The sequence below is a fragment of the Pseudophryne corroboree genome, chromosome 2, assembly GCF_028390025.1.
Source record: "Pseudophryne corroboree isolate aPseCor3 chromosome 2, aPseCor3.hap2, whole genome shotgun sequence".
Lineage (NCBI taxonomy): Eukaryota > Metazoa > Chordata > Amphibia > Anura > Myobatrachidae > Pseudophryne > Pseudophryne corroboree.
In genome coordinates this window covers 877,165,000-877,180,075 of record NC_086445.1, presented here as the reverse complement: position 1 = coordinate 877,180,075, position 15,076 = coordinate 877,165,000, and the positions used below count along the sequence as shown (strand labels likewise).

The 15,076-nt window shown below is 52.3% G+C and overlaps 1 protein-coding gene across 1 annotated transcript in view; it reads right to left on the bottom strand.

Annotated features, from left to right (window-relative positions):
• Positions 1-3,916, bottom strand: part of CPD (carboxypeptidase D) — a 253,732-nt gene extending 249,816 nt beyond the window's left edge. Inside the window, exon 1 of the mRNA XM_063955962.1 lies at positions 2,837-3,916. Coding sequence (XP_063812032.1) covers positions 2,837-3,459 — 623 coding nt within the window. The 5' untranslated portion in view covers positions 3,460-3,916. The remainder of the gene's footprint in view (positions 1-2,836) is intronic.
• Between the last annotated feature and the right edge of the window lie 11,160 nt (positions 3,917-15,076).

Below are 15,076 nucleotides of genomic sequence, written 5' to 3'. Positions count from 1 at the left end.
ACAACCTGCACAGTACACACACACACACACACACTGACGGGGCCACAACCCACATTGCTCACACCCACTGACAGGGGCCCCAATCTGCTCTGCTCTCACACACACTGATAGGGTTCATGACCTGCTCTGACACTGTGACGGGAGCCACAACCTGCGCTACTCACACACATTGTGACGGGAGCCACAACCTGCGCTACTCACACACACTGTTACTGGAGCCACAACCTGCGCTGCTCACACACACTGACGGGAGACACAACCTGCGCTGCTCACACACACTGACGGGAGACACAACCTGCGCTGCTCACACACACTGACAGGAGCCACAACCTGCGCTGCTCACACACACTGACGGGAGACACAACCTGCGCTGCTCACACACAGTGACGGGAGACACAACCTGCGCTGCTCACACACACACACTGACAGGGTTCACAACCTGCGCTGCTCTCGCACTGTGACAAGGGCTACAACCTGCACAGTACACACACACACACACAAACACTGACGGGGCCACAACCCACATTGCTCACACCCACTAACAGGGGCCCCAATCTGCTCTGCTCTCACACACACTGATAGGGTTCATGACCTGCTCTGCTCTCACACTGTGACAGGGGCCACAAGCTGCACAGCACACACACAGTGACAGGGGCCACAAGCTGCACAGCACACACACAGTGACAGGGGCCACAAGCTGCACAGCACACACACAGTGACAGGGGCCACAAGCTGCACAGCACACACACAGTGACAGGGGCCACAAGCTGCACAGCACACACACTGTGACAGGGGCCACAAGCTGCACAGCACACACACTGTGACAGGGGCCACAAGCTGCACAGCACACACACTGTGACAGGGGCCACAAGCTGCACAGCACACACACAGTGACAGGGGCCACAAGCTGCACAGCACACACACAGTGACAGGGGCCACAAGCTGCACAGCACACACACAGTGACAGGGGCCACAAGCTGCACAGCACACACACAGTGACAGGGGCCACAAGCTGCACAGCACACACACAGTGACAGGGGCCACAAGCTGCACAGCACACACACAGTGACAGGGGCCACAAGCTGCACAGCACACACACAGTGACAGGGGCCACAAGCTGCACAGAACACACACAGTGACAGGGGCCACAAGCTGCACAGAACACACACAGTGACAGGGGCCACAAGCTGCACAGAACACACACAGTGACAGGGGCCACAAGCTGCACAGAACACACACAGTGACAGGGGCCACAAGCTGCACAGAACACACACACACTTTGTCAGGGGACACTACCTGCGCTGATAATTTTATTTATATAGCGCTCTTTCTCCAATAGGATTCAAGGTGCTTAACAGATACGTAGCATAATATAGTACAGAAAATAATGAAGTACAGAACAACTTCTCATAAGATACAGAAGCATGGAGATACGAAAGGGAAATTATGGAAATGTTTGAGTAAACAGGAAAGTCTTGACTCTACTTTTGAAGGATTCTGCAGATGTGCGGGGAAGCGAGTTCCATAGAGTCGGAGCCGCATGACTAAATGCTCGACCCCCAGATGAATTACGGGAGATTCCAGGTACTGCTAAAAGTCCTGATCTCACACACACTGTGACAGGGGCCGCTACCTGCGCTGCTCTCACACTGTGACAGGGGCCGCTACCTGCGCTGCTCTCACACTGTGACAGGGGCCGCTACCTGCGCTGCGCTCACACTGTGACAGGGGCCGCTACCTGCGCTGCTCTCACACTGTGACAGGGGCCGCTACCTGCGCTGCTCTCACACTGTGACAGGGGCCGCTACCTGCGCTGATCTCACACTGTGACAGGGGCCGCTACCTGCGCTGCTCTCACACTGTGACAGGGGCCGCTACCTGCGCTGCTCTCACACTGTGACAGGGGCCGCTACCTGCGCTGCGCTCACACTGTGACAGGGGCCGCTACCTGCGCTGCTCTCACACTGTGACAGGGGCCGCTACCTGCGCTGCTCTCACACTGTGACAGGGGCCGCTACCCGCGCTGCTCTCACACTGTGACAGGGGCCGCTACCCGCGCTGCGCTCACACTGTGACAGGGGCCGCTACCCGCGCTGCTCTCACACTGTGACAGGGGCCGCTACCCGCGCTGCGCTCACACTGTGACAGGGGCCGCTACCTGCGCTGCTCTCACACTGTGACAGGGGCCGCTACCTGCGCTGCTCTCACACTGTGACAGGGGCCGCTACCCGCGCTGCTCTCACACTGTGACAGGGGCCGCTACCTGCGCTGCTCTCACACTGTGACAGGGGCCGCTACCTGCGCTGCTCTCACACTGTGACAGGGGCCGCTACCTGCGCTGCTCTCACACTGTGACAGGGGCCGCTACCTGCGCTGCTCTCACACTGTGACAGGGGCCGCTACCTGCGCTGATCTCACACTGTGACAGGGGCCGCTACCTGCGCTGCTCTCACACTGTGACAGGGGCCGCTACCTGCGCTGCTCTCACACTGTGACAGGGGCCGCTACCCGCGCTGCTCTCACACTGTGACAGGGGCCGCTACCTGCGCTGCTCTCACACTGTGACAGGGGCCGCTACCTGCGCTGCTCTCACACTGTGACAGGGGCCGCTACCTGCGCTGCTCTCACACTGTGACAGGGGCCGCTACCTGCGCTGCTCTCACACTGTGACAGGGGCCGCTACCTGCGCTGCTCTCACACTGTGACAGGGGCCGCTACCTGCGCTGCTCTCACACTGTGACAGGGGCCGCTACCTGCGCTGCTCTCACACTGTGACAGGGGTCCCAAGTTGCGCTCCTACTCTGACACAATCAGACCAGCCCGGGGCTCCGCTCACCTGTTGTCCTTGATCCATTCCATCATAGCCACTACCTCGGGCAGCTGCTGGGGATCTGGCGGCGGCTGCTGCCTGGAGAACTGGTCCGGGAAGTTGCGGTTCAGGTCCAGGTGCTTGGCGTTCTCCCTGCCGCCTTTGTCTCCCCGGCAGTCCCCCTCCTTGGCCGCCTCGAAGCCGTCCGGGTTGAGACTGGGCAGGATGTAGATGTCGGTGGTGTTTAGCAGGCGGGTGACGCGCGGGTCCCGGCCGTAGTTCTCCAGCAGGTACTGGGTGACATAGACGAGCACCTGGCGGGACACCGCCTCGTCTCCGTGCATGTTGCCCACATACTTGAACTGTGGCCGGTCCGAGGTAGCCGCATCGGGGTCGGCGGTCAGTCTCATCACCCACAGCTCCCGCCCCTGCACCGACATGCCGATGCTGGAGAGCCGGGCTAGCTCCGGGTGCGCCTGGGCGAGGGAGTGGAGCCGCTCGCTGAGCTCCTTGTGGCTGTAATAGTGGCTGTACGTCTCCGGGCTCTCCTCCATCTCCTTCTTCACATGGGCGGCGAGCACTGACGGGAGCAACACAGATGACAGCAGAACGGCCGCGAGCAGCGGGAGACAGCGGCCGGGACTCGCCATTCTGTCCCCAGTCTGACGGTAGCTGACTGACTCTGTCACCCTCGCCTCCCCACTTCCTGTCTGCGGCACATAGCAACCGTCCCACTAACTTAGAAACACCGACTTCCAGTTCCCGTGCCCCACTTCCGGCATAGGTCGCATTTCATGCCTTGAGTTATGGCGCTGTGTGCCCCACTTCCGTCCTCTCCGAGCTATGTGCGTGTGGCACGGACCTGAATTCGAGATCTTCCCCTTCTCTGACGTCTTACATAGACAACACGAGCCCACGCTGAGGCTGGAAGATATACGCCCACTCCGTATGGGAGGAGGAGGGGTTGCAGTAGTCTCTATGGCAGGCTTTTTAATTTTTAGTGTGCCGCGGAGCCAGAGCAGCTTCCTGCACCTTCAGAGTGAACTGTTGGCCCGGGCTCTTCTTAGCGGATCAGTCGTGCTCCGGCCTTGAAAACGGTGTGATATCATAGGCATACTTGCCTACCTGACCCTCTCCATGAGGGAGAAAATGCTCTGTTCCTGGTAATGTATGATTGCCATCACCTTTCTTATCAATTAACTAGCTCACCACAGGTGATGGCAATCATACATTACCAGGAAAGTCCAGGAACAGAGCATTTTCTCCCTCATGGAGAGGGTCAGGTAGGCAAGTATGATCATAGGTCACCGCAGCTGCGTCTCACCACCCAGCCAGTCTACCTGCCTGCATACACATCTTCCAGTTCCCGCCTGCATACACAGCTTTCCTTGCCAACCCACATCCACACCTGCCCGACCGCCTGCTGCTCAGTATTCGCAGAACTCCACTATGAACAACCCCCGCCACTGAGGGACAGGGAGGAGGACAGCTGATAATAATATTTGTTATTTCTCTTACGTCCTAGAGGATGCTCGGGACTCCGTAATGGGGCACTAAAAAGAACTTTAGATATGGGTGTGCACTGGGCTCCTCCCTCTATGCCCCTCCTCCAGACCTCAGTTTGATACTGTGCCCAGAGGAAACTGGGTGCATTACAGGGAGCTCTCCTGAGTTTCCTGAAAGAAATAATTTTTGTTAGGTTTTTTTAATTTCAGGGAGCCTGCTGGCAACAGGCTCCCTGCATCGAGGGACTGAGGAGAGAGACGCAGACCTTCTTAAATGCTAGGCTCTGCTTCTTAGGCTACTGGACACCATTAGCTCCAGAGGGAGTCGGAATGCAGGTCTCTCCTAGCTGTTCGTCCCGGAGCCGCGCCGCCGCCCTCCTCACAGAGCCGGAAGATAGAAGCCGGGTGAGTATGAGAAGATAAGAAGACTTCAGAGGCGGCAGAAGACTTCAGATCTTCACTGAGCTGCGCGCCATTGCTCCCACACAAAACACACACGGCAGGCACTGTAAGGGTGCAGGGCGCAGGGGGGGCGCCCTGGGCAGCAATTTAAACCTCTGGGACTGGCAAAAAAAAGTATATATATAGGCTCTGCACTGTATATTGGAGATCCCCCGCCAGTTTTTAAAAGGAATCAAGCGGGACCGAAGCCCGCCGTGGAGGGGGCGGAGCTTGATCCCTCAGCACTCACCAGCGCCATTTTCTCCACAGCACACCGCTGAGAAGCTGGCTCCCCGGACTCTCCCCTGCTGAACACGGTGACAGAGGGTTTTAAAGAAGGGGGGGCACATAATTTGGCGCAGTGAATATATATATATATATATATATATATATATATAATAAAAGCGCCTTATCTGGGTATTTTTTCCAGGGTCATTGGCGCTGGGTGTGTGCTGGCATACTCTCTCTCTGTCTCTCCTAAGGGCCTTGTGGGGGAACTGTCTCCAGATAAAGAATTCCCTGAGTGTGTGATGTGTCGGTACGCGTGTGTCGGCATGTCTGAAGCGGAAGGCTCTTCTAGGGAGGAGGTGGAGCAAATGAGTGTGGTATCTCCGTCGGCAACGCCGACCCCTGACTGGTTGGATATGTGGAATGTTTTAAATGCAAATGTGAATTTATTACACAAAAGGTTGGACAAAGCAGAGTTCAGGGAATGTACAGGGGGTCAAGCCCTGCCTTTCACTATGTCGCCGGGACCTTCTGGGTCTCAAAAGCGCCCACTATCCCAAGTAGTAGACACTGATACCGACACGGATTCTGACTCCAGTGTCGACTACGATGATGCAAAGTTGCAGACAAAATTGGCTAAAAGTATTCATTATATGATTATTGCAATAAAAGATGTGTTGCATATCACAGATGACCCCTCTGTCCCTGACACGAGGGTGCGCATGTATAAGGAAAAGAAACCTGAGGTAACCTTTCCCCCATCTCATGAGCTGAACGAGTTATTTGAAAAGGCTTGGGAATCTCCAGACAAAAAACTGCAGATTCCCAAAAGGATTCTTATGGCGTATCCTTTCCCGGCTAAGGACAGGATACGGTGGGAATCCTCCCCAAGGGTGGACAAAGCGTTGACACGCTTAACCAAAATGGTAGTGCTGCCATCTCAAGATACAGCAACCCTCAAAGATCCTGCTGATCACAGGCAGGAGACTACCTTGAAGTCAATTTACACACATACTGCTACCTTACTCAGACCGGCAATAGCGTCGGCTTGGGTTTGTAGCGCTGTAGCAGCGTGGACAGATACCTTATCTGCTGATATAGATACGCTGGATAAGGAAACCATTTTATTGACCCTGGGTCATATTAAAGATGCTGTCCTATATATGAGAGATGCTCAGAGAGACGTTGGCCTACTGGGTTACAGAGCCAACGCTATGGCGATTTCTGCTAGACGAGCCCTATGGACCCGACAATGGACGGGTGATGCCGACTCGAAGAGGCATATGGAGGTTTCTCTATCGTCCTAAGTGGATGCTGGGGTTCCTGAAAGGACCATGGGGGATAGCGGCTCCGCAGGAGACAGGGCACAAAAGTAAAGCTTTTACAGGTCAGGTGGTGTGTACTGGCTCCTCCCCCTATGACCCTCCTCCAGACTCCAGTTAGATTTTTGTGCCCGGCCGAGAAGGGTGCAATTCTAGGTGGCTCTCATAAAGAGCTGCTTAGAGAGTTTAGCTTAGGTTTTTTATTTTACAGTGATTCCTGCTGGCAACAGGATCACTGCAACGAGGGACAGAGGGGAGAAGAAGTGAACTCACCTGCGTGCAGGATGGATTGGCTTCTTGGCTACTGGACATGAAGCTCCAGAGGGACGATCACAGGTACAGCCTGGATGGTCACCGGAGCCACGCCGCCGGCCCCCTCACAGATGCTGAAGCAAGAAGAGGTCCAGAATCGGCGGCTGAAGACTCCTGCAGTCTTCTTAAGGTAGCGCACAGCACTGCAGCTGTGCGCCATTTTCCTCTCAGCACACTTCACACGGCAGTCACTGAGGGTGCAGGGCGCTGGGGGGGGGCGCCCTGGGAGGCAAATGTAAACCTTTAAAAAGGCTAAAAATACCTCACATATAGCCCCAGAGGCTATATGGAGATATTTACCCCTGCCTAAATGTACTAAATAGCGGGAGACGAGCCCGCCGGAAAAGGGGCGGGGCCTATCTCCTCAGCACACGGCGCCATTTCCTCTCACAGCTCCGCTGGTCAGGAAGGCTCCCAGGTCTCTCCCCTGCACTGCACTACAGAAACAGGGTATAACAGAGAGGGGGGGCAAAATAAATGGCAATATATTAATATAAAAGCAGCTATAAGGGAGCACTTAATCATAAGGCTATCCCTGTCATATATAGCGCTTTTTGGTGTGTGCTGGCAGACTCTCCCTCTGTCTCCCCAAAGGGCTAGTGGGTCCTGTCTTCGTATAGAGCATTCCTTGTGTGTCTGCTGTGTGTCGGTACGTGTGTGTCGACATGTATGAGGACGTTATTGGTGTGGAGGCGGAGCAATTGCCAAATATGAGGATGTCACCTTCTAGGGGGTCGACACCAGAATGGATGCCTTTATTTGTGGAATTACGGGATAGCGTCAACTCGCTTAAGCAGTCGCTTGCCGACATGAGGCGGCCGGACACTCACTTAGTGCCTGTCCAGGCGCCTCAAACACCGTCAGGGGCTGTAAAACGCCCCTTGCCTCAGTCGGTCGACACAGACCCAGACACAGGCACTGATTCCGGTAGTGAAGGTGACGAATCAACCGTATTTTCCAAAAGGGCCACACGTTATATGATTTTGGCAATAAAGGAGATGTTACATTTAGCTGATACTACAGGTACCACTAAACAGGGTATTATGTGGGGTGTGAAAAAACTACCAGTAGTTTTTACCGAATCAGAAGAATTAAATGACGTGTGTGATGAAGCGTGGGGTGCCCCGATAAAAAACTGCTAATTTCAAAGAAGTTATTGGCTTTATACCCTTTCCCGCCAGAGGTTAGGGAGCGCTGGGAAACACCTCCTAGGGTGGACAAAGCGCTAACACGCTTATCAAAACAAGTGGCGTTACCCTCTCCTGAGACGGCCGCACTTAAAGATCCATCAGATAGGAGGATGGAAAATATCCAAAAAGGTATATACACACATGCAGGTGTTATACTACGACCAGCTATTGCGACTGCCTGGATGTGCAGTGCTGGGGTAGTTTGGTCAGAGTCCCTGATCGAAAATATTGATACCCTGGACAGGGACAATATTTTACTGTCGTTAGAACAAATAAAGGATGCATTTCTTTATATGCGTGATGCACAGAGAGATATCTGCACACTGGCATCACGGGTAAGTGCTATGTCCATTTCGGCCAGAAGAGCTTTATGGACACGACAGTGGACAGGCGATGCGTAGAGGAGTTATTTGGGGTCGGTCTATCGGATTTGGTGGCCACGGCTACGGCCGGGAAATCCACCTTTCTACCTCAAGTCACTCCCCAACAGAAAAAGGCACCGACCTTTCAACCGCAGCCTTTTCGTTCCTTTAAAAATAAGAGAGCAAAGGGCTATTCATATCTGCCACGAGGCAGAGGACGAGGGAAGAGACAGCAACAGGCAGCTCCTTCCCAGGAACAGAAGCCCTCCCCGGCTTCTACAAAAGCCTCAGCATGACGCTGGGGCTTCGCAAGCGGACTCGGGGGCGGTAGGCGGTCGTCTCAAGAATTACAGCGCGCAGTGGGCTCACTCGCAGGTAAATCCCTGGATCCTGCAGATAATATCTCAGGGGTACAGGTTGAAATTAGAGACAGAGCCACCTCGCCGTTTCCTGAAGTCTGCTTTACCAACGTCCCCCTCAGAAAGGGAGACGGTTTTGGAAGCCATTCACAAGCTGTATTCTCAGCAGGTGATAGTCAAGGTACCTCTTCTACAACAAGGGAAGGGGTATTATTCCACTCTTTTTGTGGTACCGAAGCCGGATGGCTCGGTAAGGCCTATTCTAAATCTGAAGTCCTTGAACCTGTACATAAAGAAGTTCAAGTTCAAGATGGAGTCACTCAGAGCAGTGATAGCGAACCTGGAAGAAGGGGACTTTATGGTATCCTTGGACATCAAGGATGCGTATCTCCACGTTCCAATTACCCCTCACACCAGGGGTACCTCAGGTTCGTTGTACAAAACTGTCACTATCAGTTTCAGACGCTGCCGTTTGGTTTGTCCACGGCACCTCGGGTCTTTACAAAGGTAATGGCCGAGATAATATTTCTTCTTCGAAGAAAAGGCGTATTAATTATCCCATACTTGGACGATCTCCTAATAAGGGCAAGGTCCAGAGAACAGCTAGAGATGGGTTTAGCACTATCTCAAGAGGTGCTAAAGCAGCACGGATGGATTCTGAATATTCCAAAATCCCAATTAATGCCGACAACTCGTCTGCTGTTCCTGGGGATGATTCTGGACACAGTTCAGAAAAGGTTTTTCTTCCCGAAGAAAAAGCCAAGGAGTTATCTGACCTGGTCAGGAACCTCCTAAAACCAGGAAAGGTGTCTGTACATCAATGCACAAGAGTCCTGGGAAAAAAAATGGTAGCTTCTTACGAAGCAATCCCTTTCGGCAGATTCCATGCAAAGGGATCTGTTGGACAAATGGTCAGGGTCGCATCTTCAGATGCACCTGCGGATAACCCTGTCGCCGAGGACAAGGGTATCCCTTCTGTGGTGGTTGCAGGAGGCTCATCTATTGGAGGGCCGCAGATTCGGCATGCAGGATTGGATCCTGGTGACCACGGGTGCCAGCCAGAGAGGCTGGGGAGCAGTCACACAGGGAAGAAATTTCCAGGGAGTGTGGTCGAGCCTGAAAAAGTCTCTTCACATAAGCATTCTGGAACTAAGAGCAATCTACAATGCTCTAAGCCAGGCGGAACCTCTGCTTCAAGGAAGACCGGTGTTGATCCAGTCGGACAACATCACGGCAGTCGCCCATGTAAACAGACAGGGCGGCACAAGAAGCAGGAGGGCAATGGCAGAAGCTGCCAGGATCCTTCGCTGGGCGGAGAATCACGTGATAGCACTGTCAGCAGTATTCATCCCGGGCGTGGACAACTGGGAAGCAGACTTCCTCAGCAGACACGACCTTCACCCGGGAGAGTGGAGACTTCATCCAGAAGTTTTCCACATGCTATTAAACCGTTGGGTAAAACCAATGGTGGACATGATGGCGTCTCGCCTCAACAAAACACTGGACAGGTATTGCGCCAGGTCAAGAGATCCGCAGGCAATAGCTGTGGACGCGCTGGTAACACCTTGGGTGTACCAGTCGGTATATGTGTTTCCTCCTCTGCCTCTCATACCAAAGGTATTGAGGATTATACGGCAAAGTGGAGTAAGACTAGTGGCTCCGGATTGGCCAAGAAGGACTTGGTACCCGGAACTTCAAGAGATGGTCACGGACGATCCGTGGCCTCTACTTCTGAGAAGGGACCTGCTTCAGCAGGGTACTTGTCTTTTTCAAGACTTACCGCGGCTGCGTTTGACGGCATGGCGTTTGAATGCCAGATCCTAAAAGGAAAAGGCATTCCAGAAGAAGTCATTCCTACCTTGATAAAGGCAAGGAAGGAAGTCACCGCGAAGCATTATCGCCGTATTTGGCGAAAATATGTTGCGTGGTGCGAGCAGCGGAGTGCTCCGATGGAGCAATTTCAACTGGGTCGTTTTCCTACATTTCCTGCAATCAGGATTGTCTATGGGTCTCAAATTGGGATCTATTAAGGTTCAAATTTCGGCCCTATCAATATTCTTCCAAAAAGAATTGGCCTCAGTCCCTGAGGTCCAGATTTTTATCAAAGGAGTACTGCATATACAGCCTCCTGTGGTGCCTAAGGTGGCACCGTGGGATCTAAATGTACTTTTAGATTTCCTCAAATCAAATTGGTTTGAACCACTAAAGAAGGTGGATTTGAAATATCTCACATGGAAAGTGACTATGTTACTGGCCCTGGCTTCGGCCGGGAGAGTATCTGAACTGGCGGCTTTGTTTTATAAAAGCCCTTATTTAATTTTCCATTCGACATAGGGCAGAGCTGCGGACGCGTCCGCATTTTCTCCCTAAGGTGGTATCAGCGTTTCACCTGAACCAGCCTATTGTAGTGCCTGCGGCTACAGACGACTTGAAGGACTCCAAGTTGTTGGACGTTGTCAGAGCCTTAAAAATATACATTTAAAGGACGGCTGGAGTCAGAAAATCTGACTCGCTGTTTATACTGTATGCACCCAACAAGTTGGGTGCACCTGCTTCTAAGCAGTCGATTGCTCGTTGGATTTGTAACAAAATTCAACTTGTACATTCTGTGGCAGGCCTGCCACAGCCTAAATCTGTTAAGGCCCATTCCGCAAGGAAGGTGGGCTCATCTTGGGCGGCTGCCCGAGGGGTCTCGGCATTACTACTCTGCCGAGCAGCTACGTGGTCAGGGGAGAACACGTTTGTAAATTTTTACAAATTTGATACCCTGGCAAAGGAGGACCTGGAGTTCTCTCATTCGGTGCTGCAGAGTCATCCGCACTCTCCCGCCCGTTTGGGAGCTTTGGTATAATCCCCATGGTCCTTTCAGGAACCCCAGCATCCACTTAGGACGATAGAGAAAATAAGAATTTACTTACCGATAATTCTATTTCTCGGAGTCCGTAGTGGATGCTGGGCGCCCATCCCAAGTGCGGATTATCTGCAATACTTGTACATAGTTATTGTTAACTAATTCGGGTTATTGTTTAGGAAGCCATCTTTCAGAGGCTCCTCTGTTATCATACTGTTAACTGGGTTTAGATCACAAGTTGTACGGTGTGATTGGTGTGGCTGGTATGAGTCTTACCCGGGATTCAAAATCCTCCCTTATTGTGTACGCTCGTCCGGGCACAGTACCTAACTGGAGTCTGGAGGAGGGTCATAGGGGGAGGAGCCAGTACACACCACCTGACCTGTAAAAGCTTTACTTTTGTGCCCTGTCTCCTGCGGAGCCGCTATCCCCCATGGTCCTTTCAGGAACCCCAGCATCCACTACGGACTCCGAGAAATAGAATTATCGGTAAGTAAATTCTTATTTTTACCTTACAAGGGTGAGGAATTGTTTGGGGAAGGTCTCACGGACCTAGTTTCCACAGCTACGGCAGGTAAATCAACTTTTTTGCCTTATGTTTCCTCACAGCCTAAGAAAACGCCACATTATCAGATGCAGTCCTTTCGGTCGCATAAACCCAAGAGAGTACGGGGATCTTCCTTTCTTGCCAGAGGTAAGGGCAGGGGGAAAAAGCTGCCAACCACAGCTAGTTCCCAGGAGCAGAAGTCCTCCCCGGCCTCTACAAAATCCACTGCATGACGCTGGGGCTCCGCTGAGGGAGTCCGCCCCAGTGGGGGCACGTCTTCGACTTTTCAGCAACGTCTGGGTTCACTCACAGGTGAATCCCTGGGCAATAGAAATTGTTTCCCAGCGTTACAAGCTGGAATTTGAAGAGGTGCCTCCTCGCCGTCTTCAACAAGTGGTGGTCAAAGTTCCCCTGCTTCAGCAGGGGATGGGGTATTACTCAACCCTGTTTGTAGTCCCGAAACCGGACGGTTCGGTCAGACCCATTTCTCTGACGTCCTAGTGGATGCTGGGTACTCCGTAAGGACCATGGGGTATAGACGGGCTCCGCAGGAGACTGGGCACTCTTAAAAGAAAGATTAGGTACTATATCTGGTGTGCACTGGCTCCTCCCTCTATGCCTCTCCTCCAGACCTCAGTTAGTATCTGTGCCCGGCCAGAGCTGGATGCACCCTAGGGGCTCTCCTGAGCTTCCTAGAAAAGAAAGTATTTGTTAGGTTTTTTATTTTCAGTGAGATCTGCTGGCAACAGACTCACTGCTACGTGGGACTGAGGGGAGAGAAGCGAACCTACCTGCTTGCAGCTAGCTTGGGCTTCTAAGGCTACTGGACACCATTAGCTCCAAAGGGATCGAACACAGGCCCAGTCCTCGGTCGTCCGGTCCCGGAGCCGCGCCGCTGTCCCCCTTGCAGAGCCAGAAGAACGAAGAGAAGTTGAAAATCGGCGGCTGAAGACTCCGGTCTTCATTAAGGTAGCGCACAGCACTGCAGCTGTGCGCCATTGCTCCCTTAGCACACCACACACTCCGGTCACTGATGGGTGCAGGGCGCTGGGGAGCGCCCTGGGCAGCAATTAGATTACCTTACTTGGCAAAAGCACATAATACAGTCTGATAAACTGTATATGTGCATTAACCCCCGCCATTAAAGTACATAAAAGGACAGAAGCCCGCCGCTGAGGGGGCCGGGCCTTCTTCCTCAGCACACCGGCGCCATTTTCTCTTCACAGCTCAGCTGGAAGGAAGCTCCCCAGGCTCTCCCCTGCAGTATCCTGGTACACAAAGGGTAAAAAAGAGAGGGGGGGCACATAAATTTAGGCGCAAAACTGTGTATATAAGCTGCTATAGGGGAAAAAATCACTCAGTATAGTGTACATCCCTGTATTATATAGCGCTGTGGTGTGTGCTGGCATACTCTCTCTCTGTCTCTCCAAAGGGCCTGGTGGGGGAACTGTCTTCAAATAGAGCATCCCCTGTGTGTGTGGTGTGTCGGTACGCGTGTGTCGACATGTCTGAGGTAAAAGGCTCTAAGGAGGTGATAGAGCGGATAAGTGTGTGGGAGGGTGTCTCCGTCAACAACGCCGACACCTGTTTGGATATGTGTAAGTGCTGAGGTAAAATTATTGCACAAAAGGTTAGGGAACAGAAAGGAAATCTACCCTGGTCTGTCCCTATGTCACAGAGTCCTTCAGAGTCTCTCTATGTTCACTATCCAAAATAACAAAGTATCGACACGGAGTTTAACTCCACTATCGACTACGATAATGCAAAGTTACAGCCAAGAGGGCTAAAATAAGATTTTACTTACCGATAAATCTATTTCTCGGAGTCCGTAGTGGATGCTGGGGTTCCTGAAAGGACCATGGGGAATAGCGGCTCCGCAGGAGACAGGGCACAAAAAGTAAAGCTTTTTCCGATCAGGTGGTGTGCACTGGCTCCTCCCCCTATGACCCTCCTCCAGACTCCAGTTAGGTACTGTGCCCGGACGAGCGTACACAATAAGGGAGGATTTTGAATCCCGGGTAAGACTCATACCAGCCACACCAATCACACCGTACAACTTGTGATCTAAACCCAGTTAACAGTATGATAACAGCGGAGCCTCTGAAAGATGGCTTCCTTCAACAATAACCCGAATTAGTTAACAATAACTATGTACAATTTATGCAGATAATCCGCACTTGGGATGGGCGCCCAGCATCCACTACGGACTCCGAGAAATAGATTTATCGGTAAGTAAAATCTTATTTTCTCTATCGTCCTAGTGGATGCTGGGGTTCCTGAAAGGACCATGGGGATTATACCAAAGCTCCCAAACGGGCGGGAGAGTGCGGATGACTCTGCAGCACCGAATGAGAGAACTCCAGGTCCTCCTTAGCCAGAGTATCAAATTTGTAAAATTTTACAAACGTGTTCTCCCCTGACCACGTAGCTGCTCGGCAAAGTTGTAATGCCGAGACCCCTCGGGCAGCCGCCCAAGATGAGCCCACCTTCCTTGTGGAATGGGCCTTTACAGATTTAGGCTGTGGCAGGCCTGCCACAGAATGTGCAAGTTGGATTGTGCTACAGATCCAACGAGCAATCGTCTGCTTAGACGCAGGAGCACCCATCTTGTTGGGTGCATACAATATAAACAACGAGTCAGATTTTCTGACTCCAGCTGTCCTTGCAATATATATTTTTAATGCTCTGACAACGTCCAGTAACTTGGAGTCCTCCAAGTCACTTGTAGCCGCAGGCACTACAATAGGCTGGTTCAGATGAAATGCTGACACCACCTTAGGGAGAAAATGCGGACGAGTCCGCAGTTCTGCCCTGTCCGAATGGAAAATCAGATATGGGCTTTTGTAAGATAAAGCTGCCAATTCTGACACTCTCCTGGCAGAAGCCAGGGCTAGAAGCATGGTCACTTTCCATGTGAGATATTTCAAATCCACCTTTTTTAGTGGTTCAAACCAATGAGATTTTAGGAAGTCCAAAACCACATTGAGATCCCACGGTGCCACTGGAGGCACCACAGGAGGCTGTATATGCAGCACTCCCTTAACAAAGGTCTGGACTTCAGGGACTGAAGCCAATTCTTTTTGAAAGAAAATCGACAGGGCCGAAATTTGAACCTTAATAGATCCCAATTTGAGACCCATAGACAATCCT